This window comes from Platalea leucorodia (genome assembly GCF_965183815.1).
Source record: "Platalea leucorodia genome assembly, chromosome: W".
Lineage (NCBI taxonomy): Eukaryota > Metazoa > Chordata > Aves > Pelecaniformes > Threskiornithidae > Platalea > Platalea leucorodia.
The window spans coordinates 4,832,354-4,859,678 of record NC_138859.1 but is presented as its reverse complement, the minus strand read 5'-3'; the positions used below and the strand labels follow the sequence as shown (position 1 = coordinate 4,859,678).

Genomic DNA, 27,325 nt, shown 5'->3' with positions numbered 1-27,325 from the left:
GTGCAGCCCGGGGCTCTTGCTGTGTTGCCTCGAGCAGGTAGGACCAGGTGAGAGGAAGGGAGCTAGCACCAAGCGAGAAATAACCCCATAAGAGAACAGGATGAGAGGAGAGAGGCGCTGCTGAGAGCATTGCTCCTGTCATGCTCCAGCACCTATCCAGGGCATGGCTCAGCACAGAGAAGGGAGGATAAGAAACATGAAATTAAGGCAGAGAAATTTTCAGGTCCATAGCAAGAAAAGAAACTTCCTGACAAGAAGATTTATGAGACTGTGAAGAAGTTTTTCCCAAGGAAAGCCTGGGACATTTGAAACTAGATTAAACAGCAAATTCAGAGATGCAGATGGGGAACATGTTTGCGCTGCAGGAGAGTTGGACTAGAGGGAGCCGAGTGAAGCACTGCCCATTGCTAATTTATTCCTGATCTGTTGTGTTATCTATTCATGCTCTCCTACCACATCCATCATCTGACTCCCTCTGGTCCTTGTGAACATGGAAGGGGGCCTCTGTGGCCAGCATGGATCGGGGATCATTAAACACCCCTCTCTGCTGGCTTCAAGACCAGCTAAGTCTCCTTGGCAGCTTCAGGCAGCTCAAGCACAGCCCTGCATTTCCCGTGTCAAAGCGCAGCAAGTGCTGCTAACCCTCGTGAGACAGACAGCAGCGCTTCAGGCAAAGCTATTACGACATGTGCAAAGAGACAAGCCAGAGCGCAGCTGCGATTCGGACAGCACCATGTCCTTAGACCATAGTCAGTAAAGGGTCATAAAGATGAACGGCTACAGCAGCACTCAAACGTCACACAGGCAAGAAGAAAAGGGCCATGCATCCTTTGGAATTGGGCACCTGTTCCTCAACACCATGCTGAAGGCACCACCTCACTTCAGGAACTGGATAGGCACCAGCGGCTGTCACTCACTGTGATCTGGACCACCTCCTTCTCCTGGGACTCCCCATGTCAGGTCCTGTCCTGCAGCTGCCCTGGGCACAGCCTGGGGGCGGACATAGCCAGCACATGGATCAGAGACCTCTGCTGAGCGTGCCTCAACTCTCTGTGGACCCAAGCTAGCAGCTCATGCCAAGGTCTCCACAGCCAGCCTCTACTTTGAGTTCAGGCAGGAAGACCCATGCACAAAAGATGGAAGGGAGGTATTCAAGCCCACAAGAGCTCGGATGCTTGAGCCAAGCTCTTCATGCAGGGAAAGTGTAATAGCACAGGTTCACCAGTTCAGGCTCTCTAATGCTTGAGCTGCTGCAGATAACAGCTTGCTGGTAGAGAGCTGAGACCCTGGGGGAGCTCATGAGGTGATTCAGGGGAGCAGAAGGTCTCGGGTTTAGCTTTGCTGCCCACCCAAGTGCTGAAGCTATTCCCTGAGCAGCAGCCCAGGCCCAGCCACAGTCCTGTCCCCCTGCTTGGACACTGTCGTGGTTTAACCCCAGCCAGCAACTAAGCACCACACAGCTGCTCGCTCACTCCCCACCAGTGGGATGGGGGAGAGAATCAGAAGGGTAAAAGGGAGAAAACTCGTGGGTTGAGATAAGAACAGTTTAATAATTGAAGTAAAATAAATTAGAACAGTTAAATAGGCAAAGCAAAAACCGTGCACGCAAACAAAACAAGGAATTCATTCACTACTTCCCATGGGCAGGCAGGTGTTCAGCCATCCCCAGGAAAGCAGGGCTCTATCAAGCGTAACGGTTACTTGGGAAGACAAACGCCATCACGCCCAATGTCCCCCCTTTCCTTCTTCTTCCCCTAGCTTTATATACTGGGCATGACGCCATGCGGTATGGAATAGCCCTGTGGCCAGTCTGGGTCAGCTGTCCTGGCTGTGCCCCCTCCCAGCTTCTTGTGCACCCGGCAGAGCAGGGGAAGCTGAAAAGTCCTTGACCAGTGTGAGCGCCACTTAGCACCTGTTCAGCAACAGCTTAGCACTACTTAGCAAGAACCAAAGCATCAGTGTATCATCGACATTGTTCTCATCCTAAACCCAAAACACAGCCCCATACCGGCTACCAAGAAGAAAATTAACTCTATCCCAGCTGAAACCAGGACAGACACCACTAGTCATATCATGGCACAGCAAGTCCATTCATGGAGCTGATCTGGCTGAAATGAACCTGGCATGCCTCACACTCCACAAAATATGTTTTTTCAGCCAGATCAGTGCCATTAGTTGGCTCACCATGCAGTCACAAGAGCACTGGTGATGGAAGATGCAATGGGGTGGGATTGTGTTTGGCAGGAGAGCAGTACATGACAACCCTCACTCAATTTGTACTGCTGTGCCATTGCTTCCTACAGCCAGCGTTGGCATGGTCTTTCAACAAATCTGTGCCCCCTTACTGCCCCTGAAGGACACTCTGTTGATAAAGATGTCTTTATGAAGGAACACAAACCTGCTTTTCCTAAAGAGCCCATGAAAGTGTTTATTAGGGTAGAAAATTTTGGAAGAAATATCTTGAACCCCACCCACAACATATGCCTTTGAGCTGAGCTCTGTTAGCCAGACTTACTGTTACTCTTTGGCAGCTTGCTTGCCTTCCTTCAGGGGGCACATGCCTTGTTTTGCAAACATTTTCAATGTCACCTCCAATGCTCACAGCAGCCTCTCCCTGATTTGATTATATCACAAGCAGTTTGCTCTCTGATTAGCCCTCCAGTTACCTGCTGCAATCCCTAGGACAATCCTGTTGCGGAGTTGCAGGTGGTTAACAGCTCTCCAGCCTGACCTGTTGTAGAAGTCACTTTTTAGCTAAGGATCCAAAGACCTGTTGAAGCCTTAGACTGCAAGCTGTGAACTTTCACCTAGATACGCTGACCGTATGCTGAACTCCTACCTAGCTACATGAAGGAAGGCCCTGAAACCGGTGCAAACCAGGAAGATAAGGTAGCCGAAACCATCAGCAGAAGCTGCAACTATTCAAGATAAGAAAAGGAATGTCCTGCCCGGAGACTGGGAAAGGATCCAATAAGGAACAAGAAGACCCCAGACCCAAATATTGCTGTTGGACCGAACCGTCTCACGAGGGGAACTTTTAGATTACAAGGGTATAATTGCCCAAGGATTTCTTTGTTCAAGGTCTCTCCCCAGAGGCACCCAGCTCGAGCTGCTCTTCCCTGCTGTACCACTCAATAAATTCACCTGGCGTACATCATGTTGGAGACTCTGCTTCGGGGAAACCTAGGGTCAAGCCTGAGGGGAGAGAAAGGGCCCGAGGGTGAGTGTGTGTGTGAGCAAGGAGTTGAAAAGGGGCACGTCGGCTCAATGGAGCTGCCCGCTGCAAAGGGACTCTGGTCCTAGCAGTTGAAGTCTCAGATGGTGTGTGTGCGACTCCCTGAATGGTGTGTGAATGCTCGGGAAGTTGCTGCTCCCTTAACAGACCTCCATCAGTATGCCAGTCTGCTCCGTAAACATCCCTACCCAGCCTGGGGGGACAGAGGGGGCAGAAACATGCCTTGACAAGGGACAGTGTTACCAGGACAACAGCCACACTCGGATTTCCAGGTGAGATTTGCCTTTTCCCATCCGGTTCCTCCTAAAATTGATTTTTGACTCCTGGGAGTGTCGGGCTACTCTAAGGGGCAGGATCTCCACCTCTTGGCCTCTTCAGCATCACTCGCCTCTGGGAGAGCTGCAAAGGCTGTAACCCCTGTGTGTGGCTCTCTGCCAGGTCCCCTGCCAGACTGTTACCTACATGGAATAATTTTTGGAAGCCTCTTCTGACACCATGTAATCAGGCAGCAATATGTAAGAGGGAGCTCTCAGTCCTAGCTCCTCTGACATGACAGGTGAGGAATTAGGAAAAATTATACTCAGCACAGATTCAAATGAGAAAATTGCTGCCTGTCTCTCCAGGACCCTCATCACTGAAAACGCAGGAGCACTGCCTCCTCTCCCAGCCTGAGCATGTAACAGCAGAAGGGAGGTGGGTCTGCAAACACCCTTGACCACCATGGCCCCAAGGCACATATATTTGCTACGCGCTATAAGGTCGGGATTGAGCGTGTGCATGCCAAAAGCATGTGGCACGGCCATCCCTGACATGCAGCAGCAGGACAGGAAGGGAGCAGCCCCAACTCCCCACACAGCCTGTGGTGCACAAGAGGGCAGCGGAGCATCCTGCTGATACTCCCTCTGTCATGCCTGAACCTTGAGAGAGATGCTACCAAGGTACACACGCATGGTGGTGTGCGCATCCCTCTAACAACTGAAAGGGTTAAAGCCAAAATAGATAAAGCCACTGCATCAAAATGCCTCCTGAAAGAATTAAAGCCTGGGGGCAAGGAGGATATTGTAAATATCTTAGTCACTTAACTAAGCAAAAGAAAGGCCTTTGTGATTTAGGGAGTAGTTAGAATGGTTGTAAGATAAGGGGGCTCCAGGATAATCCCATCTCAGACAACTCGGCCTTGGGAGAACAAATGCACAGAAGATAATAAAGTTGCAAGAGAATGACAACAGCAGCCTTGAAGGACGTGGTCCCAGAACTGAAGTAAAGGTCAGTCAGCGAACACAGTGAAGAAGACTACGAGCCTTCATCTGAAGACCTTGATGACCACCCAAAGACCACCAAGGAAGAGGACTGCGCATGTGGATTGGACATTTGCATATGTTAATAAGTTCCAGGAAATCTCATGTTTATGTAAATGATTTCTCAGAAATCCTGTGAATATAATCTCTGAAAGTCTACCAAATTGGAGGAGCGCTCATGGTGGAGAATCCCCAGTGCTGCCCAGCACTGCAATAAAATGCCTGCTTAATAACACTCTGTTGTTATTGAGTTTCATTACATCGGTTTCCTTACCCAGCCGCACCTAGCTTCCCACCTCGGTGAGGAAAGTTAGAAAGCAAGGGGGTTCGGAGAACACCGATCTTTGTATCACAACACAACCCCAGCATCCCACCAGCCCAGCTCCTGCGTGCTCTGTTCTAGCCCCACCACCAGCCTCCTTGCCCACCTCACCTCATCTCAATTTGTCCATCATTCTCACTGCCTTGCTGGCTTGGGCTTGCTTTCCCCTGCAGACTGCACTGAGGTGGAAACAGGTAGCACAGCCAGGTCTCTGCTCCTGCCTTTGGCGGGGCCAACTGGACAACAAATACATCTGCTCCCAAGCCAGCTCCGCTTGCAGCTCAGCCTGCTGTCACCGAAGCCAGCGGTGGAACCATCTCTGTGCCAGGCTTGAGCAGCATTGGCTTGGGAGCAGATGCACACCCCATTTGGACATCCCAGATGCACACGGACCACTGGGCAGCACCCTCCATCTGAAAGCCAAAGAGACATGGCTGGAGTCCCCCAGAGAGGAAGGGGGCTGAAGACCACAGCTCAGCTGGCTTGTTGAATATGACAGAGAGCCCGAAAACATTGGACGGACTTGTACTCTGCAAACAGCTGCAAAAGCTCACAACGCTTCTTCCCCATCACAAAAGTTCAGGAGCCCTCGTGCTTCCTGCCTGCAGCGCAGCCAGGGAAGGGATTGTGCTCTCGCTTCCTGAGCTGCACTGCACAGAGCCCGCTGGGTCAGGCTGAGCAGCTTGAAGAGGTGGCAGAGCACACCCTGAAAAATAGGGCTGATTCCTCTGTCAACTCTCCTCCTCAGCAGTGCTGCAAGACAACAGCCTCTAATGAGGGACAGTGGAGAGAAACAGCATCTTCATCCTCACCTCCTGGACCCCAGCACAACCTTATGTCCCCAGCCAAGCTCCCCCAGCCAGTGCGGTGGCCATCTACAGCCCAGGGCTTTCAGGAGAGGGGTATCCCTAAAGGCTTTGGCATGTTGCCTTCCCCATTTCACCACTATGTGACAGAGCTGGCAGGGGCTGTCCACCACGTCCCTGCACTGTAGCCTGCAGAGGAAGGACAATTCAATGTCCATTAAGATGTCTCTGAGTCCAGACTCACTCAGTAATTCTCTATGCGACTTGGAGGGCTCAGACCCCCCTTTAAAGCCACCAGTTGTTTCTCTCTGCCCCCCAGGGAGGCTGGTAGCCCCCCAGGGCTTGCCAGCAGGTGAGCAGCTCAGAGCCAAGTCAAAACCCAGTAGGTCCCAAGTCAGACATTCAATCCAGGGATGGGAAGGTTCCCAACACAGTTTAATCCCAAGGGTGCATCTGAAGTCCACCAAATCCCATCGGAGGAATCACAGCAATGGGGCAGCAGAGAGATCCTCTGCAAAAGAGAACTGGGGCACAGAGACATTGCGGGGGATATTACTATTATTTGAGTGTGTTATCAAGGTAGGTTTAATCTAAGTCTCCATCCTTGCTCCAAATATCTGCATCACTTCCCACATGGCAGCAGAGAGCTGACCTTGCTACCTGGTCATTCAGCAGCCCGGGCCAGGTGTTGCATGGATCTCACGAGGACCAGTCCTGCCAACTGGCTAATGATGTCCTCTCTTGTTCAAAGCAGCATTCCAGTCACTGTGGCCCTTTGGGGAATATGAAAAAAAGTCAATCAGATACAGCAGCTCAATAACACTTTACTTTGGACTTCTGCAGATGAGCAGCAGGGACCGGAGGGAGCAGTAAGAGACACAGGAGAGCTGAAATAGGGTATTCCTCCCAGTTATATTTCATTTTCATGTTGTCTCTGCAGCTTCTCATTTGAGCCAGGAAGAAAAGAGACAAATCGCTGAAGACAAGCTGCTTTGCAAGAGTTTCCGTCCCCATTTTGTGGCCCCTGGGGGTTCTTCCCACACTGCCCCCAAGTCTCCTAGTGAACAGCTCGATGTTTGCAGAGGTTGCTCACCTCCAAGTGGAAATTCAACTGTTTGTTCAGCTTCTCAGGTGACTGGTTATCTTGTTAGATTTGTAAGAGCATTTAACAGGTTGCTTAGCTCTGTGCCCTTGAAATATCTTAGGCAGCATCTTCCAAAAGTACCATCAGCATCATGCTGGGCTCAAGCTAATTATCTCCATCTCCCAGCAGGACAATTGGCTCAGTCCAGCACAGTGCTGACCCAGTCACACGGACACATCTGCGTCTGCCTGTCTCAAAGCCTGGACAGACACCGACCGAGCATTGCCTGCTTGCCTCCCTTCCTTAGTTCCTTGCTGTGCTCAGATGTGGGGCTAGCAAAACAACTGCAAGCCACACATCATTATGCCCTTGTTAGCAAGTTCCAGCTCGTTGTGCCTCCTGTGTAATTCATAACCACTTAACAAAGATGTTGATGGCAAATTAGCCAAACATCAGTAAGCAGGGAATGTGGTTGTCACATTCATCCTGTTAACTGGTGGCTAATTATCTCATTGTGCATCCCATGTACTAATTGCAAACTGTTTCCCATAGCCTACCAGAAGCATCCAGGCAGCAGATGTATTTTTCCAGTGCTTTTCACACTTCTGTACATACCCTCGGAGTTGCAATTGCAGTATTGAGGAACTATTCAGCAAGACACCTCTCCTGGGGGAGGAGGAGGGGTGGAAAGTGGTGAGGACAACACTGCTGCCATTTTCCAGCTTGAAGGACACCTCCAGGCTCCTTTCCTACCATGGCTCCAGGGGATCTTTGAAACCAAATTAGCATTTACAGAGCATTTCCCTGTGTGATGCTGAGATGACATTTTTGGCACTAGAGAGGGTTTTGCACAGAACAGTTGGTCCCTGAGCCCTTGAAAGAGCCATAACACTTTGCTGTGTCCTCCAAGCCAACAGCACCAAGAAAACCCACACGTAACGTGACCATCACATATGTGCAGGGAGGGCAGAAGTCATAGAATCATAGAATCATAGAATCGTTAAGGTTGGAAAAGACCCTTAAGATCATCGAGTCCAACCGTTAACCTAACACTGCCAAGTCCACCACTAAACCATGTCCCAAGTCCACCCTGTCAGCATTTACTTGAGAAAGGATAATGACATTGCAACGAGGATGCTCATTAAAAAGAATCTAAACAAGACAAAGAGCCAAAGAGATGAAACGTCTGTGGGTGGCACAGGGACCGTTTAAAGATGCCCTTTCAGAGGTTCAACATGGGCACGTTCCTCCTTGCAGAAAAATACATTTGAAAGGTCATCCAGGTTAAACAGCAGGGCGAGGGAGGAAAGGGGACAGTCTTCACACATTGAATGCTTGTCCAACTGAGGAATTAAAAAAGAGCACAGCCTCTGTCAGATTAAATGTAAATACACAATAAGGCAGCCACAAAAGAGTGTGAAGATTAATTTGCCATGGGTATTAAAATTAATGGTTCCTCATTCAGCCATAGGAGCAGCAGAGTCTGCAGGACCAGGAGATGATCAGATGAGGACAAGCCCACAGCAGGACAAAGCAAAGGACCGTTTTTATCCAAACACACTGCAAGCAGGTTTGGAAAGGTTCCCATCCTGGAATCTTTCTTATGGCTCATCTCAAAACAAACCTGAAGACAAGCAACAAAATGACCCTTAAAAGAACTGAGGTGGCAGCAGAAGAGCAGGGAGATTTTTCTCCCTGGTTAGAAATGGGCAAAGAGGCCAGGATGAAAGCCAGTTTCTCAGCAGAGGATCAGAGCCCTGCAAGGAGGGAGCACAAGGACCCGCAATGCTCGATCTGTTCATGAATGAGCCAGAGAAGGAGGTAGACAGTGAGGTGACATCTTCTGCCAGTATCATGTGTTTAGGGTGATCAAAAAGGGACCTGATTTTGAAAAGATGTCAAAAGATTTGGCAATGAAATGACAAATTAAACACAGGGGTCGATGAACACAATGGAAATAAACTGTTCGGGGCACTGCCGGGCTTATGAGCTGGGTGCTGCTGCTCTGCGTAATGGGGAGCAGCACAGAAGTGGTAGCAGTTGTCAGGAAATGATAGCGAAACAGGAAACATCACCATACTGTAGTGTAAATCTGCACCCCTTGGACAGTGTGCACAGTTCTGCTCCCTGGCTCAGAAAGACCAAATGGAGACAACCCAAGATCTGGGACAGCTTCTGCATCAGGAGCAACTGAGTCAGGTGGGACTTTGCTGTCTGAAAAAGAGATTGTGCAGGGCCAGGGAGAATAACAGTCTGTAAAGGCATGGAGAAGACATGGAGGAAATAAATATATTCTTTACTCTCTCTTAGTACAAGAAGGAGAGGTCAGCAGGTGAACTTACCATGCTCCAGCAAGCCCAGTGTTCGCAGCAGGCTGCGATATTATTTGGGGAAAGGAGCAGGCTTTGCTAGGCATGCACTAGTCATGTGCTAGGCATGGGCTACTGGAGGAGCCCAGATAGTGGGTTTGTCTCCTCTCCAAGCTGGATCTCTGGTACAGCTTGGCTCTGATGTGTTCAAAACAAGCGCGGGCCAGCCAACAGCAGTGCTTCTCCTTGCTTTGCAAGAATAACTGTATCCTGAAGGCCAATGGGCTGCAGGAGGAGATTTGAGAAGGACTGGTGACTCCAGCAGTCACCTCCCTCCCTTCAAAGGAAAGGGGATGCCTGATTTCCCCAGGGCTCATGGTCCCCCTGCTCACCCCAGGGCAGAGTGATAACAACCTGGAAACCCAGAATCCATCCCCTTCTCTGCAGGGATTCGACCAAACACATTCCACAGGCATCCAGCAGCCTTCATAAATACCCCACTGGGTCCATTCCAGCCAAGCCAGGTGCCCTCCCCCTCCCAGCATCAGCCCATGCATCACCCAATGCACTGTAACTGAGACCTACTGCAAGTGCCTGGCAAGTGCCCCATTTTTTCATCTCCCATCTGTGAGGCAGGTGAGCCTTTGGGTTTTGGAGGTAACGCACTCATGGTGACGAGCTGAAGCAGTATTGCTGGCCAGTGTGGCTAGCCCAACCATTCAATTAAAATGAATTATAATGCAGCTACTCTCAGTCCCAGTGCTGGGCAGCTCTCAGCAGCACAGCTGGTGATGTCTGCAATGAAATTTGTGCCAGTTTTGCCTGGACAGTAATGCCTGGATCAAAGGAGCTTGTGAAGAAATTAAATGCAGTATGGGTAGGTTCCCTGTGCCTGCCTGTTATAAATACACACCACAAATGTTAACTTTTAGGCTTAAATTCCACCTTCTGAATGAGCTATTATTTCAGCACAGCCAAGCAGCCAGATGAGATCCTTGCTTTTGTATTTTGATGAGTAAAGAGGGTATGACATCTTGGATGTCTCTGATTCAGCCCAGAGTTTTCTTCTGCACGTAATCAGCTACGGTCCCCGTACCTGAGCCCTAATGTGGAGCAGCAGGAGGCTTCAGGTATTGATCAGGGAGTGCAAAACCTTTACCGAAAAGTGCCTGGCATCCTCATGGAGCAGCTCGAGCTTTGTCAGGATGTCTGTGGTGCTAGAGGGGTGGAGAACATCATTTGCAGTGTAACCAGGTGCAGTGCTCACCCACTTTCCAGGGCAGCACATCCCTCCCAAATTAGGGTTCTTCTTTCCCAGATTAGGTGTTAAACTTGGTGGTAGAAACCCAGCAGCCACCCTGAAATGCTGCTTCTGAAAGAAACAGAATGCTGCTGATGGGCACCATCTTGGGTCATTTCTGGGGTATACATTCCCCCTTCGCAGGGCAGAGAGTCCTGGGGAGGCAGGAATGAGAAGCTGTTGCCTCCACCAGGCGTCTCTCCAGATGTCACAGCTCCTGGCCTTGCCGAGCCCCATTGCTAATCTGCTGCTCAGATTCAGCCCTATGCGTTGCTCCTTCCTTAGTCTCAGCTTGGATACCCTGTGAGCAGATGCCAGTAGCTATTATGATCTCTAGAGCAATGATCTGTTTTTGGAAGAGCAGTAACAAACTGCAGTTCTAAGGAACCAGCTTTCTCCACTGCTCGAGCTCCAGCTTTCTCAGCTTGTTTACCAAGAGCCAAATCCAACTTTAACACAGACCAGAGATCACAGCTGGCAGAATCGGACCCTGACAGCAGACCATGTCCATAAAGGGTGTGCAGGAGGTTTCATCTGAACACAAGCTTTTGGTCTCATGCTTCAAGGTCATTGGCAGGGCAAATAATAGCTACTCACCAGCTCCTTTGCAGTTGAAATGCAAGAAGGGTCATGGCATGCGACAACGGCCCATCTGCTGCTGAAAAGCATCCTCCAAACCAGTACCTGCACACAGGGTGCTGCAGGAGGCTGATATACAGCTGACAATGTTGAGAGAAGGGCTAAGGTTGAGTGGGACTGTGGGATCCCATTGGGAAATGGTTTTCCCCAGGAAATCCATGAGATGAGCTGCCATGGGCCTCCCTGGGTCAATTTGAGGGGCAACTATGGAGGGTGCTAGAAAAGCACCATTTAATCAGAAGCTGAGCCAAAGGCACGTATGAAGGCTGCAGTGAAAAACTAAAACAGCCTTTCAATCCAGTTATCAAAGCAGCAGCAGGCCGCATTTTAAGGTAGACAAGACAGCAATCAGGAAGGAGAAATATTCCCAGAGCAGCACCACAGCAGGCAGGCTGCAAATGCATCTGTTACTAACCTCATTAATAGCAAGGTGTCACAAAAAAGGGGAAAACCCCTTTCCCAAAACTTTGGGAGGCCAGACTCTGCCTGCAGTGCAGAGGAGAGCCTCTCCCTGCCCGGGGGACCGCTGCTTCGCTCTGGATTCACAGTGCTGGAAGCAAGAGCAGGATCCAGCCCTGCAGCCCTTTTAACATCAAAAAGAAACATTTGTTTCTTTGATTTTTTTTAAAAAAACAAGCCTCAGACAATAGCCTTAGTGACTTCTTGAAGATTTGGATTTCTTTACCCTTTTTTACAAATGATAATTTCAGGCTAATGAAAGGGGAGTAAGGTAACACATTGAGTACACAAGCTATCTGCACAGAGGGAAAGTGGCTGAGGCCCAGGAATGCAGGATGCTGCTCCAAGCCTTCCCCACCTACTGATGCCACATCATTGCCCTGGGCTGCAGTTTCCTCCTGTGACAAAGGATGCTTGTTTCTGGAAAAGCAGGGTCAGGTGAGGAGGTCACTTGGCAGACACTTTTCCATGTCCCTGCAGCTCTCCAAGGACATTTCACAAGGCAAGGCTTCCTTCTTGGCACTTTCTTAGCTGCAGGAAAAACATCTGGCCTCACCCCTTGGCAGAGAGATTTCTCCCTTATCCTTCCCATCAAGTCAGGCAGCCAGTTTTAGCAGAGATCCTGCTCCTTAGGAGCCAGAGGGTAGCCCACCAATTCACTTTGGCCACCCTGTTGTCCCAAAAACATGCGGTATGTGTCGCCCAATTCACACACAGAGTCGAGGTATTTTCCTTTATTACGTAAATGCGCAAATACGGGTGCATGGTACAAACCGGCACACCGTTGGTGTAAACTAACAGTTATTTATACAATCATCTAATACATATTCGTTGTCACTTTGTTAAACGATTGGTTAAAATTCTTCGCCTGCCATGTAAGTTACTACGCATGCTCACTATGATTCTCGAGACCTTTACTTCCTTAACCTTTTGGGTGGGTGGGTTTCTTGAGCGGGTGGTCCTTGAGTCGGTGGTCGCGATCTCCCCCTGCCGGAACAACCTCTCCCCTAAGTTCACTTAGCTTTGGCAACACTAAGCAGTCCTTTACGGACCGTTAGCGAAGCAAACCATCATTCACTTTAGGGTTCTTTGTTCTGAAACATATATCCTGTTTCATGATGCCATAGTATTGTTAGGGTAAAATGAGCAAGGTTAATCTTTACCGACATCAGGACCAGCACCCAGGATGGCTGCATCCAGCCCGGTTCTGAGCCTCACACTGGCCAGCCCCCACCCCTGCCCATGAGTGGGGATGGGGGAGTGATGCACAGATGGGGCAGGGGGGACATGGCCCTCCCCACAAATTATGGTCTTGTAGGTAGGAGGAGAGCATTTCCCTCCTCACAAGATACTTCTAGCCCCCAGGAGCCCACTCACAGACTTGACAAGGATAGGGGCCTCGTTAAGGAGTTATGAGAATGGCTCTTCAATGACAAATAAAAAATATTTGTGTGAAGACATGATGGCAGATGGCGCTGGGCATCCCCCCACATCAGCTGTGGAGCATCACTATCATCTGGGACCTACCCCTGCACTGCCCCGGGGCTTCCTTGGGGGAAGGGGCTGCCGGTGGGGGAAGAGCACAGAGCTGGTTGCAGCATCCCCCCAGCCCAGGGACGGGGCTGATGCTGCCCCGCGCCATGGGGTGGGTACTAGGGGGGCAGCAGCACAGTGAGCCAAGCTGGACCCCCTGGCAGCCCCTGTGGGCTAGCGATGAACCAGTCCCTCGCTGCATCCCAGCAGCCCCAGTACCCGCGGCGGGCAGGACGAGGGCTGCAGCCCAGCAGCCCCAGGCAAAGAGGAGGAAGAGGAGCAGCTCCAGGGCCGGGCATTCCTGCCAGCAGCCTCCATGCAGGGAGCGTGCCAGGGCTCAGCCCTCTCCCAGGAGCTGGCTAAGCCTTGGGCGGCAGAAACTCCTCCCGCTCCTCCCCAAGCCTGCAGCGCTCAGAGACAGGCGCAGAGCTCCCCCCAGGGAGGAAGAAGAGGCAAGGCAGACAAGGACAGCAGCAAGCAGCATAGGGCTGCTAGCGCATCCCCCGCAGCCCCCAGTGTTATCCTCCCCCCAGGAGCTGGGGGTCCCCACCAGAGCCCCCAAACCTCCCACCCAGGGCCGAGAGTCACCAGGGCACAGGCAGAGGCACTTTGCTTCCAGGTTTTATTGGCCAGAGGGGCTGTGCCCCTCCACGGGGCAGGCAGCACTCCCAGTCCCACCAGTAAGACTGGACTGGGAGGAGGGTGAGCCCTTCAGTGATGGTACGAACATGCTGCAGAGGCAGGAAGATGCAGCTTGGGATGGGGAAGGAGAGAGTGCACGATGATGCAGCAGGATTAGGACTGGGGTACCTGAACAGGCAAAACCAGTCCCTAAGCCAGGACCAGCCACGACAAGGCTCAGGAGAAGCTGGGAGACCCAAGAGCTCACAAGTGACACAAGTTCCCAGACCTCAGCTCTCACCACCCTCAGGTGACTCCTCTCCCTGGCTTCACGCAGAGCTGAGGTCTGGCTCCACTGCTCCCTATCACGAGGTCTCCTTGGCTCTTTGCTTGTAGCATGCCTCAGGGCACAGTGTGAGAGGCAGCCAGCGGCCAGTCCTGGGGACCGCCCAGCATGGGTCCCCACGGCTCCCCACCACCCCCCTCCAGCCGTGCTCGCCTGCTCCAGGTGAGGTCCCGCTGCGCCTGCATCTTGTAGCCCACCATGAACTTGCAGGTGGTGGCGGAACAGAGCAGCGGGCGGTAGTAGTAGGCGTGGAGCTGCCAGTGCCTGCAGTCCTCCTCCAGGTAGAGGCCTGTGGGGGCTCCTGCTGGGGGTGCAGCCGCTGTGTGAGCCCCAGGGAGGGGATGAGGACGCAGATGAGAGGGTCTTGAGGGTCACCCAGCCGTGCCACTCACCATGCCAGCCCACGGAATAGGGGAAGGAGACTTCGAAGAGGTGGTTGTACTTGATGAGCAGCCTCTGCATGATGGAGGCCAGGCCTGCAGAGGAGTGCTGGGAAGTCGCACCCTGAGCTGGTCAGCCCCCACTGAGGGCAGGCAGCATGCCCAGCTGGGGGAGGGGGTCAGCCTCGGCACCCCTCCCTGGGTCGACATCGGTGACAGGCAGGAGGGATGCACTGGCCAGTCCCCTCCCCATCCATGCAGACAGCCTGAGCAACACAGCAGGAGGAGCTTCCATTCCTAATCAGCTGGCACCCCAAAAATATGGGGCACCACATGGTTCATCACCCCAAAAAGGATGACAGTCCCCCCACTGGTACAGCCTGTGCCTGGATGCACGCCCTGGCATAACAGAGGTGCCCGTCCCCCCCAAGCCAAACCCAGCAGCCCTGCACCCCAGGGGGGACATGGACCCTCTGGCACCAGCGAGGCTGCTGCAGAGCTGCCTCCTAATGAAGGCCGAGCCCAAAGGACATGGGACGGGGGCTGGCGGAGTGCGGAGCCACTCACTGTCCCTCTCGCCCTCGCAGAGGTCCTGGAGGTGGCAGACGTGGCAGCGGGCAGCAACAGGATCTGGAAGGGCCAGGTGGCCCAGTACAGCACCATGACTAGCCAGCCCACATTCTCCACCACCAGCCACTCCTGCGGGACACTGTGCTCAATAGGAACACGCGCAGCCCCGATGCCCCGGAGGTGGGTGCTCCTGGGGGCCCTGCTTTTGGGGCCTGGGGGGCCCACCCCAGCACACATCCAGCTCCCGGGAAAGAGATGACAACCGCATCCTCACCTTCCGGCAAGCCTCCTGCTCAGCACGCTCCAGCAGCATGGGCATGCTGTGCTGGCTCAGATGCTGCCGCTGGGTCTGGTCCTCCAGGCGCACCTTGTTCAGGAGGAAGCTGCTGGTGCACACCTGGGAGGGACATCAGGGCACAGGGCCGGGTTACCTACCCAAGCCCCCTGCTATGCCACCCTGCATCATCACCCAGCCCAGAGACCCCAACACATCCCTCTGCAGTGCCTCACCATCCCCTGGGCACTCTGGGCTCATGCCACAGCCCCCCCCACACCTAAACCCTGCCAAGCTGGGAGGATCCAGCCATGCCACCCCCACATGGGGTGCCGGTACCCCCATTTGCAGGGGTGCTCCAGCCATGCTACCCATCTGCAGGTCCATGCTGCCACCAGGCAGAGAGCCCGACATGCGGCAGCCGCAAGGGATGGTCCCCAGGAGGGGAGGTGACAGGACAAGTATGGGGGGGATCCTCGCTGCAGAAAGCTTTGGGACCGGGGGGTGATTCCTGTTCACATCTTCCACCTGGGTTTGTTGTAGGTTGCCCACAGGGACTCACAGTTAAGCTAGGTCACGGGTGGGACAGCCACCTGGCAGTGGGGGTGTGGGTTGGAGCAGTCCATCATCACTCCCTTGTTCTCGAAGATCTGCAGAGGAAGAGGTGCAGCCAGCAGGTCCCAGTCCCGGGTTGCCACGGTGTCCCCGGCGCACCAGGAAAGCAGAGCCTTGCAGCTGCCTGGAAAGGCTAAAGGGGGCACAAGGTGGGGATGGGGGACCCACATGCGGCTGGGAGGGTGCTGCCAGAGCAGCCTCTCACCTCTGCCCAAGACCCCCGGGGCAGGAAGAGGACAGCCCCCGCCAGCCCCAGACCTGCACCCAGGGGTAGGAGGCACCCAGCTTGGCCAACAGCTCTGCCCACACATTGATGATGGCCCAGATCTCCGCCAGAGACATGAGGGGCAGTGTCAGGTCCAACCAGGGTTGAAAGCACATCACCTTGCTGCAGAGGAGACACACATGGCCGGGGTTTCGGGGCATCCTCAGGGACCCCTGTGGCCTTGCTGGGTCACAGAGGGACAGGGGAAGCTGAACAGGGATGAGACCCCTGAAATCCCCCAAAACAGAGCAGGCATGCACAGAACAGGCACCACAAGGAGGGGTGCGGGCTCAGTCCTGCTTCATCCCATGTGTCCTGGCTGACATCGCAGCCCAGACCCCCTGGAGCCATGGAGGTACTCACCACATGCCCCGGGCTGCTGCTGCTTGAAACAAGGGGTGATCACTGTCACCTGGGGAAGGACAGAGAGCAGGGAGGGACAGGGGACCAGGGCAGCACCCATGCCCCTCCAGCCCACCCTACAGCACCCCCTAGGATCTGAGCCTGGGGGTCCTCGGCAGCCTGCTCTCCCCCCAGAAGTTACCAGGCTTGGAAGCATTGGGCTGCAGCATGGGGCGTGGGGAAGTCATTTGGGAAGACAAAGGTGCCCTCATACTGGGGCACCCAGATGGAGTCGGGGGCGACAGGGTGGAAGGGGAAGCCTGGATGCCTGGCAGTACCTCGTCATTGGCCCAGGTGGCCCAGGGGCAGAGGGGGTTGTTGGGGTCCCAGCAGGGCACATCCTCGGGGACGGCTTCTCCAGCTGCCCCTGCCAAAGGCACTTCACCCGGTGGGCTGACACCAGCACCCAGTCATCCTGCAGTGGGTTGTAACAAGCATGCTGGTGCTCTGTGGGGAGAGAGGAGCAGGGTGTCAGGGAGGGAGGGACATGGGAGACAGACCCCATGGGCCAGGCACCCCTCACCCACCATGCCCCCTCCTCGGGCAACCTGAGCTTGTGTCCAGCTCTGGGGTTCTCAGTACAAGAAGGACATAGACCTGTTGGAGAGGGTCCAGAGGAGGGCCACAAAAATGATCAGAGGCTGGAACACCTCTGCTATGAGGAAAGGCTGAAAGAGCTGGGGCTGTTCAGCCTGGAGAAGAGAAGGCTGTGAGGAGACCTTATTGCGGCCTTTCAATGCTTAAAGGTGGTGAAACACTGGAATGGGTTGCCCAGAGAGGTGGTGGATGCCCCATCCTTGGAAACATTCAAGGCCAGGCTGGATGGGGCTCTGAGCAACCTGATCTGGTTGTAGATGTCCCTGCCCATGGCAGGGGGGTTGGACTAGGTGACCTTTAAAGGTCCCTTCCATCCCAAAGCATTCTATGATTCTATGAACCCTGCAAGAGGGTCTACACCTCATTTTATGCCCCCAGCCCCGCCCCCCCCCCAGCTTCACCCCTTCCTCCCTGTCCCAGTCCGGGGGGGGGGGTCCCTCCGCTGCCAACCCCCCCCGGCAGGAAGGGTCCCTGCAGCACCCGCTTCCCGGGACGCGGCTGGGCTGAGCTCATGCCGGGGGTCCGGAGGGAGGGAGCCCCGGCCGTACCGCTGGCGCGGAAGCGGCCACCTCCCACTTTCTCCTCCCCCGCCGGCGGCTCCATGCCGCGGCCTTCCCGAAAGCCACGGCGACAGCACCAGCATCTCCCTGCGGGACCGGCCCCTTACAGCCGCCTCCGCCGCCGCTCCGCCCCGCCCCGCTGGCGCAAGGCCGCCCGCGGCCAGGCATCGCGTGGCTGCGGCGGGGGCGGTCTTGCTCCCTGTCCCGGTGCCGGCGGGCACTATGGGGGCGGCGGAGCGGCAGGCGCTGCGACGGGCGCTGCGGGCCGGGCTGGCGCTGGGCGCGCGGGTGCTGGTGCTGCAGGGGCTGCGGGGCTGGCTGACCTACAAGCGGTACGAGTTCACGCCCGCCGAGATCGCCCAGCTCGCCCGGCACCACGCGGGTACGCGCCGCCCGTGGGGACGGGGCCAGGGCCTGCGGGGGGAACGGGACCGAGGAGGGATGGGGATGAGGAGCGGGAAGCAGAACTGGGGACAGGGAGGGGGGACAGCGGCCTGGGCTGGGGAAGGGACCCATAGCAGGACACAGGATCGAGGAGGTTCCGGTACAGGGGGGCCGGGATCACGGGGGGAATGGGACTGGGGTCAGGGAGGGGGCGGGGGCTGGGACTGGGGCAGCAGGACCGGTATCAGGAAGGGATCAGTAATGGAGGACTGGGTTAGGGGAATGGGACTGGAATGAAGGAGGGATGGGGACTGGGGCAGCACCATCACCCAGCCCTGTTGGGGCTGAACCTGGGGTTAAGGTGGCTCTCTTGGTGCTGGGGCTGGGCCAGGTCAAGGAACCAAGCCCCAGGTGGGTCAAGGGCAGAACTGACCCCCCAGCTAGGGCTGGAGGGGAGGGCTGTTGCAGGATATGTGGTCACAGCGGAGGGGCTGCATGTCACCAGGGCAGGGTCACTGTCACATTGCTTGGGTCCCCCATATAGCCCAGCACCTGGGGTGGGCTGTAGGGCTGGAGCGCTTGGTGCTGCACATCCTTCATCACCATCTGGGGAGGCAGTGGGGCTGGGTCTGTGGCCACAGGGACAGAAGGCTGGAAAAAGGAGACATCTCCCCTGGGGAGACCCCTCAAAGGACGTGCTGGGACCCTGTGGCTGGGTAGGGGATTCAAGGGGGGGAGCTGGCAGGGCTTGCTCCATGCCAGGGATTCATGGCGACCCCAGGTGCTGCAGGGCTGGACCATGAGTTGGCTTTCTCCAAGATCATCATGGAGCTACGGAAGAAGCACCCAGGCCACATACTGCCGGACGAGGACCTGCAGTGGGTGTTTGTGAACGCAGGTGGGTGGATGGGCTCCATGTGAGGTGGTGAGGCTCAGCCTCACCTCTGTACCTGGAAAGATCATGGAACAGATCCTCCTAGAAGCTATGCTAAGGCACATGGAGGAGAGGGAGGGGATTCGAGACAGCCAGCACGGCTTCACCAAGGGCAAGTCCTGCCTGACCAACCTAGTGGCCTTCTATGATGGAGTGACTGCATCAGTGGATGAGGGAAGAGCTATGGATGTCATCTATCCAGACTTCTGTAAGGCCTTTGACACGGTCCCCCACAATATCCTTCTCTCTAAATTGGAAGGATATGGATTTGATGGGCAGACTGTTCGGTGGATAAGGAATTGGCTGGATGGTCGCATCCAGAGGGTAGTGGTCAATGGCTCGATGTCCAGATGGAGACCAGTGACAAGTGGTGTCCCTCAGGGGTCTGTACTGGGGCCAGTGCTGTTCAATATCTTCATCAACGACATAGCGGGATCGAGTGCACCCTCAGCAAGTTTGCAGATGACACCAAGCTGAGCGGTGCAGTTGACACGCCTGAGGGACGGGATGCCATCCAGAGGGACCTGGACAAGCTGGAGAAATGGGCCTGTGTGAACCTCATGAGGTTCAACAAGGCCAAGTGCAAGGTCCTGCACCTGGGTCAGGGCAATCCCCAGTATCAATACAGGCTGGGGGATGAAGGGATTGAGAGCAGCCCTGAGGAGAAGGACTTGGGGGTACCTATAGATGAAAAGCTGGACATGAGCTGGCAATGTGCTCTCGCAGCCCAGAAAGCCAACCGTATCCTGGGCTGCATCAAAAGAATCGGCCAGCAGGTCGAGGGAGGGAGGGGATTCTGCCCCTCTACTCTGCTCTGGTGAGACCCCACCTGGAGTACTGCATCCAGCTCTGGGGTCCTCGGTACAAGAAGGACATGGACCTGTTGGAGAGGGTCCAGAGGAGGGCCACACAAATGATCAGAGGGATGGAGCACCTCTCCTATGAGGACAGGCTGAAACAGCTGGGGTTGTTCAGCCTGGAGAAGAGAAGGCTGCGGGGAGACCTTATTGCAGCCTTTCAGTACTTAAAGGGGGCTTATAAGAAAGACGGGGATAGTCTTTTTAGCAAGGCCTGTAACGATAGGACAAGGGGGAATGGTTTTAAACTAAAAGAGGGTAGATTCAGACTAGATATAAGGAAGAAATTTTTTACAATGAGGGTGGTGGAACAGTGGCATGGGTTGCCCAGAGAGGTGGGAGATGCCCCATCCTTGGAAACATTCAAGGCCAGGCTGGATGGGGCTCTGAGCACCCTGATCTGGTTGTAGATGTCCCTGCCCATGGCAGAGGGGTTGGACTAGGTGACCTTTAAAGGTCCCTTCCATCCCAAAGCATTCTATGATTCTATGTGCCTCCTGCACGCCTCACTCACTGAGTATGTGCTGCTCTTTGGGATGGCTGTCAACACTGGGGGCCACTTGGGTAAGCATGGGACAGGGCTGGCGGGTGGGGAGTTTCTCTGATCTCTTTCCACCCCACTTGTTCAGGTTCAGCTGCCCTGGCCATGGCGTGCCTGGGGCAGGGAGCCCACTGCTCCACTTCTGGATGGGAAGCATGATGCTAGAAAACACCCTCCGCGTGGGGACCAGCCCCCACGGTGTTCCACAGTGCCTGCAGGTCCCGGCCCGTGCTGTGCCATGCCATGCCACATGGCCAGGACTCTCCGCATCCTGCTGGCAGGTGGTGGCGGGCATCACATCTCCCAGCGCTTCATCAGGGAGCAAATGCCAAACATGCTGGAAACGATGGAGCTTAAGGACACTGAGCAGCCCAGACTGTTGGGATGTGGCCGGTCACGCAGGCAGCCTGAGTACCAGACCCAGCCGCGCTCCTTGGTGTGTTGAGGCCCCAGGGCTGGCATCCTTCCCCCCGGAGGGCTGCTCTGTGGCTCAGACCTGGGGTCCTGAGCTGTCCCTGACAGGGATGCGCTGAGCCGGTGATGTTTGTCCTCCTGTAGGTCAGTACTGGGCAGATATCTCCGACACCGTCATCTCGGGGACCTTCCGGCAGTGGAAGGAGGGGACCACCAGAAGTGAGATCTACTGTGGTGGGTTGACCCTGGCTGGATGCCAGGTGCCCACCAAGCTGCTCTATCACTCCCCCTCCTCAGCTGGACAGGGGAGAGAAAATATAGTGAAAGGCTCATGGGTCGAGATAAGGATGGAGAGATCATTCACCAATTACTGTCACGGGCAAAACAGGCTCGACTTGGGGAAATGAATTTATTACCAATCAAATCAGAGTAGGATAATGAGAAATAAAACCAAATCTTAAAAACACCTTCCTCCCCCCACCCCTCCCTTCGTCCCAGGCTCAATTTCACTCCTGATTTTCTCTACCTCCCCCCGCCTCAGCGGTGCAGGGGGACGGGGAATGGGGGTTGTGGTCAGTTCATCACACGTTGTCTCTGCCGCTCCTTCCTCCTCAGGGGGAGGACTCCTCACACTCTGCCCCTGCTCCAGCATGGGGTCCCTCCCACAGGAGACAGTCCTCCACAAACTTCTCCATCGTGAGTCCTTCCCACAGGCTGCAGTTCTTCACAAACTGCTCCAGCGTGGGTCCCTTCCATGGGGTGCAGTCCTTCAGGAACAGACTGCTCCAGCCTGGGTCCCCTGCGGGGTCACAAGTCCTGCCAGCAAACCTGCTCCATCCTGGACTCCTCTCTCCACAGGGCCACAGGTCCTGCCAGGAGCCTGCTCCAGCATGGGCTTCCCACAGGGTCACAGCCTCCTTCAGGCACATCTACCTGCTCTGGCATGGGCTCCTCCACGGGCTGCAGGTGGATATCTGCTCCACCATGGACCTCCATGGGCTGCAGGGGGACAGCCTGCCTCACCATGGTCTTCACCATGGGCTGCAGGGGAATCTCTGCTCCGGTGCCTGGGGCACCTCCTCTTCCTCCTTCTTCACTGACCTTGGCGTCTGCAGAGTTGTTCCTCTCACATATTCTCACTCCTCTCTCCAGCTGCAATTGCACAGGTTTGTTTTTTTCCCCCCCTTCTTAAATATGTTATCACAGAGCTGCTACCACCATCGCTGATGGGTTCAGCCTTGGCCTGCGGCAGGTCCATCTTGGAGCCGGCTGGCATTGGCTCTATCGGACATGGGGGAAGCTTCTGTCTTCTTCTCACAGAAGCCACCCCTGTAGCCCCCCACTACCAAAACCTTGCCATGCAAACCCAATACATCTACTGTCCAGGTAAGCGCAGCAGCCACGGTACCCTGCAGGCTGTGTCCACGTCCTGGGACACGATCACTCTGTGGGCTGGTCCTCTGCTGTCACAGAGCCTCTTCCTTCCAGCTGGCAGAAGCCAAGAGCTCAGGATGGGGCAGTTTGTGTCCCCTGGGGCACATCCCAGCATCTCTGTGGGTGCCAGTAAGAGAAAAGTGAGCAAGACTGGGGAGGAGTTGGGGTGCGCAGACTGGGGTGCTCAGCCCTGCAGGTCCCAGTCCCACCCATCTCTTTGGGAACGATGCAGGGCAGCTGCTAGGAGCTGTGCTGGTCACGTGTGTTGGCAGGGGACACCATCGTGCACCAGGCAGGAGAGGCCACATTGGTGCAGTGGAGCGCAGGCACCTGGATGGTGGAGTATGGCCAGGGCTTCATCCCCTCCATGCTTGCCTTCACCCTGGCTGACACCCTTTTCAGCACTCAGGACTTTGTCACCCTCTTTTACACCCTGAATGTCTACGCTAAGGGCCTGCTCCTGGAAGTCAATGCCTTCTTCAGCACCTTGGGCTGCTGAGCCTGGCTTACCGAGGCACCCTGCCAGGCACAGCTGGGTCCTCTCCTCCCAGCCTTCCTCCCCTTTCCTCCTCCTCCTCCCCAGGCCCAGGCTTTAGCAGAGGCAGCAGGAGACCCCCTGTGCCTCCCCCCAATTGCTCTGTCCTTCCCCATGGGCCAGCTGGGTGCCAGGACAGAGGGACCATGGCGGTCACCACAATGCAGACCACCAGTTCTCTTTACTACCTGCCTGTCCCCCCTTTTGAGTGGAGCCATGTCCTGTTTTTCCATCCCCTGGGACTGGAGTCACCTTGTGGGGTACAAACACTGCTGTGTGCCCCTGGCATGCAGCGGGAGAGGGGCTGGGGCTGGCTGTCCCCGGGCTCCATGAAATTTCTGCAGCTCCTGAGACATCAAGAGGTGGATGCTGGCATGAGCCAGGCTGCACCGTGCCCCTCAGGGTAGGGTGCATGAGGTGAGCTGGGCCAGAGCACCCACTGTAAAGGTTAGCCGAGAGGTTCCCCGTCTCCCTGGCGGGCTGCCAGGTCTGTGGGCAGTGCAGAGTGCTGTGTCCACCTGGCAGCATCTCCCGTGGCTCCATCCCTGCTGACATGGGTTGGCAGCACACAGTGTCCCCCTGGCACAGGGCGGGATCTGTGCTGGGACTCCCAGCAGTGAAGGGATGCCCAGCCTCTGTGCTGGAGGTCCCTCCTGGTCCCCTGCGTGTCATCTGCCCCAGGGGATGGCTGGGGCTGAAAGAGGGTCCCTTTCCCCGCAGTTCTCCTCCCTGCAGTCCCCCCCAAGGGAGAGAGATACCATCTGTCACCTTAACCGAGAGCCTGTTCTGTGTGGCCTCTGGTCTATTCACATATCTAGTGTCTGTGGGTGCCTGAACCTCTGTACTAGCTCAGTACGGGATCTTGCCCCTTGAAACACTTTCCCTGGCTGCAAGACCCCCTGGGGATGGCCACCGTGCTCGGGTCCCAGTGCAGGGTCCTGGCCACCAAGGGAGCATCGCAGTTCCCCAGCTGAGCCCGGCTGCAGACCCCGCTTGCAGCCCCGTGGCCAGACCCAGGCAGGCTCACTGCTTGGTGGAGGGCTTTCGCCTCTGCGCTGCTGCTGAACTAACATGTGTGTCCCCAGCCACCAGGCCTGTAGCATGTCCCTCCTCCCACAACCTGGACTGTCCCCATCCTGCCGACTGGCAGCCCAGCACATGGGCTACTTTTTAATTTGCCACCCGAAAAGAGATGTCAGTAATAAAATCGTTCATCCCACCTGCTTGGATCCCCGGGAGAGTCTGTGGAGCATGCTGAGCCCCTGCCATGGGGAAGGGTGCTGGATCCAGCCAGCTCCAGGTTCAGCAGGGGTCCTGCTGGCAGCTGGGGACAGATGGGTGTCCCCGGGCAGCTGGCATCATCCTGCCCAAGGTCCTGGGAGCCAGAGGTTGTGGTGCTGGGCAGGATCAGGCCCATCTCAGCTCCCCAGGGACCAGCAGGAGATGGTAGTTACTCCTCTCTCCACTGCAGTTGCTGGGGACTGAAAACCTGGGCTGGTGCCAGGGCCCTGCCTCCACAGAGAACCTTTTGGGGGATGGTGCCAATGCTAGGCATGCGGCCCTGGGGGTGGATGGACCCAGGCCTAGTGTGTTGGTGGTCCTTGAGAGGTTTACACAGATGCATGCACACAGACACACACACCTCCCAGTGTGAGAAGGGCACAGGAAGGGATCATAGGATCTATAGTCTCTGTGTGTGTATGTGTGTGTGTGTGTGCATGCTGGCAGGCAGATTGCATGCACGTGTGTGTAGGTGCAAACAGGATGGTTTTGTGTGTGTCTTGGCAGGGCAGTTGGGCATGCATAGGTGTGTGCTTGCATATAGGTAGAACAGTTTGCAGGTGGGTGTAGGCAGGACAGGTGGGGGGGTGTGCATGTGTGTGCACATGCGTGTATATAGGTAGAACAATTGGGCATCTGTCCATACGGTCAGAACAATTGCACATGTGTGAGTGCTTGGGCACATATGGGTAGGACATTTGTGTATGTGCATGTGTTTAGGGAGGAGAGTTGTGTGCATGTGTGTGTGTCCACACATGTGTGTGGGCATGCTGTGCCCATTCCCTGGGATTTAGTGGGGCCCTGTCGAGGAACACAAGCAATCCCATGCTGGCCTGCGTGGGAAGGTGCTAGCTAACTCAGCAGCTCGTATCAATACCACTCCGCTTACAGCGAAGGCCATGTAATGAAAATCCGATGGACATGCTGGTGGGAGTAAATAAGTATGCCATCAAAATGAGAAAATCAAAGCTCTGGACAGGTCTTTTCTCTTGCCCATTGATTTCTTTTATTACAGAAATATTGCTGCTAAATAACATTAGTGTGAACAATCTCAGCAGTGTTTTCCATAGTGCCTGTGTCAATAACTCCATTACAGGAGGGGGATTCCCCCCAGCCTGGCCACGTCCCCATCCAGGCTAAGGGCTGCACCGGGGGTACCTTTCTCACTGTCCCTGGCCATGCTGGGATGTGCCCAGCAGAGAAACTGGGCAGCATGGGGTGACTCGGCCAAGTGCCACCTGGAGGGAGCTGGGCTGAGACACAGGAGCCCCAGCTGCTTTGCTGTGGTGGGAGGGGTTGTCCCCATCCCAGCGCTGAGCAGGGACAGTGCCAGGCATGCAAGGATCCCAAAAAGCAGCCCTTCCCTTCGGGGCAGGTGTTTGCAGCCTCTTACAGAGCAGGTAAGTGTCCCCAGCATCCAGCAGACAAGGGATGGGTCCTGGACATGGCATGTCCCACAGGCTTTTGCTGCCTCTGCCCTTTCCTCCTCACTCCTCCTCTCCAAGACCCACCCATGCCCATGTCCGTGCTGGACAGACCCAGCTCCCTGTGGCTTGCCATTATTTGGTTCACATGGAAAAACTGAGACATGGAGTGGGAACTCATCCACAGTCACCCAGCTCCAGCACGGCCCCTGCGCCAGGGCCAGGGCTCACGCTCAAGCTGCCCCTCTCCCCTTTGGCTGCCCACACGCAGGCGCCCAGCACCCTCCGAGATGCCCACGGGTGGCAGGGACATCCCTGCAGGGCCAGAGGATGTGACCAGGACACAGATCTGCAGCCTTTGGTACCCAGAGACCAGGTGGGACCCCAGGGCACCTCAAAGGACATCAAAGCCCTGCGGGGTGGCCAGAGATGGACAAGGAGACTCAGCCACAGGCACCTGCACCGTGGGTCTGGCTCTGTCCCAGCCCCAGCTGAAGCGACCACGAGCAGCAGCTCCTCAGAGCCATTGCCAGGACAAATGCACATCATTGCCCACCAAACACCTTCCCCCTGCAGCTTGCTCTATCTTGTTGTCCCTCCGCATGCAGTGAGTATCGATCAGCCCACAGGATCTATCTCCTGATTCCTCCTGCGGTATCTCTCTGCTCAGAGTCTCTCTCAACCTGCTCCGCTGTCTGCTGTGCCTGTCTATACCTCCAGTATCTATCTGTGCTGCCTCTACCGCAGCTGTCGATAGCCATTTGTCTGGGGGATTTCTCTTTCTCTCCAGCTAGGAGTGTCACCAGACCCTGGCGGTGCAAAGATGCCAAGCAGGAGGGTGGAGGGGACATGGCCCTGCTTGCTGCCCTGGGAAGAGCCTGAGCACAGACACACTTCATGACACATGTGCAGAGCCTCAGAGCTGCTGCTGTCACCGTGGAGGCTTTAGGGAGGAACTGAGTCATGCTGGTCCAGCTGGGCTGGGTCCCTTGGCGGTCATGCCCAGGGTGATGGGACATGCTGCTCCCCATGCAGACCTCGGTGCTGCCACTAGCCAGCCTGGCCACATCTCCCACCCCTGGGTGCCATGTTGACCCCAGCACCCCAACCCCTCTGCCCTGGAGGAGGGGAGCTTCCCCAAATGCCTGGGTTCCTGCTGGGCCATGGAGAAGTCCCATCACCATCACCATGTCTGACTCATCCCACCCAGCCCAGCCTTCAGCTCCAGCTCCCTCCTTTCCCGGGGTGCAGGAGATGGAGCACAGACCAGTGCAGAGGGTGCCAGCACCCTGGATTGCAATGCACCTACACCAGGAGGGGAGGCTGGAGCCCTGTGCAATGGGGACCTGTGGAATGAGTCCCAGGTGCCAGTTGGCCCTGTGGGTCTCCCTGAAATGGGGCTGAGTCATATCTTCCCAGGGGCAACTCAGAAGGATTGTCGGCCAGCCACCGACAAACTGATGCTTGGGGGACTGGCAAGTGCCGGAGGGTCCCTACCCTTGCTGCAGCGGGATGGGATGGGCCAGGGTGAGCCACAGCTGTCCAGCCCTGAAATGGGATGGCCGACAGCTGCTTTATCTCCTGCGCAAAGATAAACAGTGCCCGGGGGCCCTGCAGGGTCCGGAGCTGCCCTGCTCTCCCAGGAAAGGGGCTCATTTTTCCAGGAGAGCTTCCCTGGCAAGGACACCGTGCCATGCTGGGTAGACACCCAGAGCTCCTGTCACCCCATGCCACCAACACCCAGTGCAGCAGCATGAGGTCTCGGTGACAAGCTGCGGGCCAAAGCCACTGTCCCTTGTGTCCCAGTGTTGCGGGATGCTGTTGCTGCTTGTCCCCCAGGGACCTGTGCAAGCCCTGCAGCTGCCCCGCCCAAAAAAGACCAGGAAGAGTAGGCGCCTCCTTTGCC

At 55.6% G+C, this 27,325-nt stretch overlaps 1 protein-coding gene and 1 pseudogene across 2 annotated transcripts; one reads left to right on the top strand and one right to left on the bottom strand.

Annotated features, from left to right (window-relative positions):
* Nucleotides 1–14,008: 14,008 nt before the first annotated feature.
* On the bottom strand, nt 14,009–17,658 carry LOC309601707 (galactose-1-phosphate uridylyltransferase-like; annotated as a pseudogene). The gene is made up of 10 exons: nt 17,604–17,658; nt 16,737–16,905; nt 16,601–16,695; nt 16,420–16,468; nt 16,050–16,179; nt 15,770–15,826; nt 15,177–15,299; nt 14,900–15,031; nt 14,345–14,428; nt 14,009–14,253 (listed from the first exon to the last, which is right to left on the bottom strand). The product of its transcript is annotated as a galactose-1-phosphate uridylyltransferase-like (transcript).
* A 179-nt stretch (nt 17,659–17,837) lies between these two features.
* LOC309601653 (sigma non-opioid intracellular receptor 1-like) lies at nt 17,838–23,025 on the top strand (the record flags this gene model as incomplete). The annotated part of the gene is made up of 5 exons (XM_082334811.1): nt 17,838–17,997; nt 18,790–18,916; nt 20,281–20,354; nt 20,890–20,976; nt 22,452–23,025. 5 exons carry the CDS (start codon nt 17,838–17,840, stop codon nt 22,676–22,678), a joined length of 675 nt encoding a protein of 224 aa, XP_082190937.1. The 3' UTR covers nt 22,679–23,025.
* Between the last annotated feature and the right edge of the window lie 4,300 nt (nt 23,026–27,325).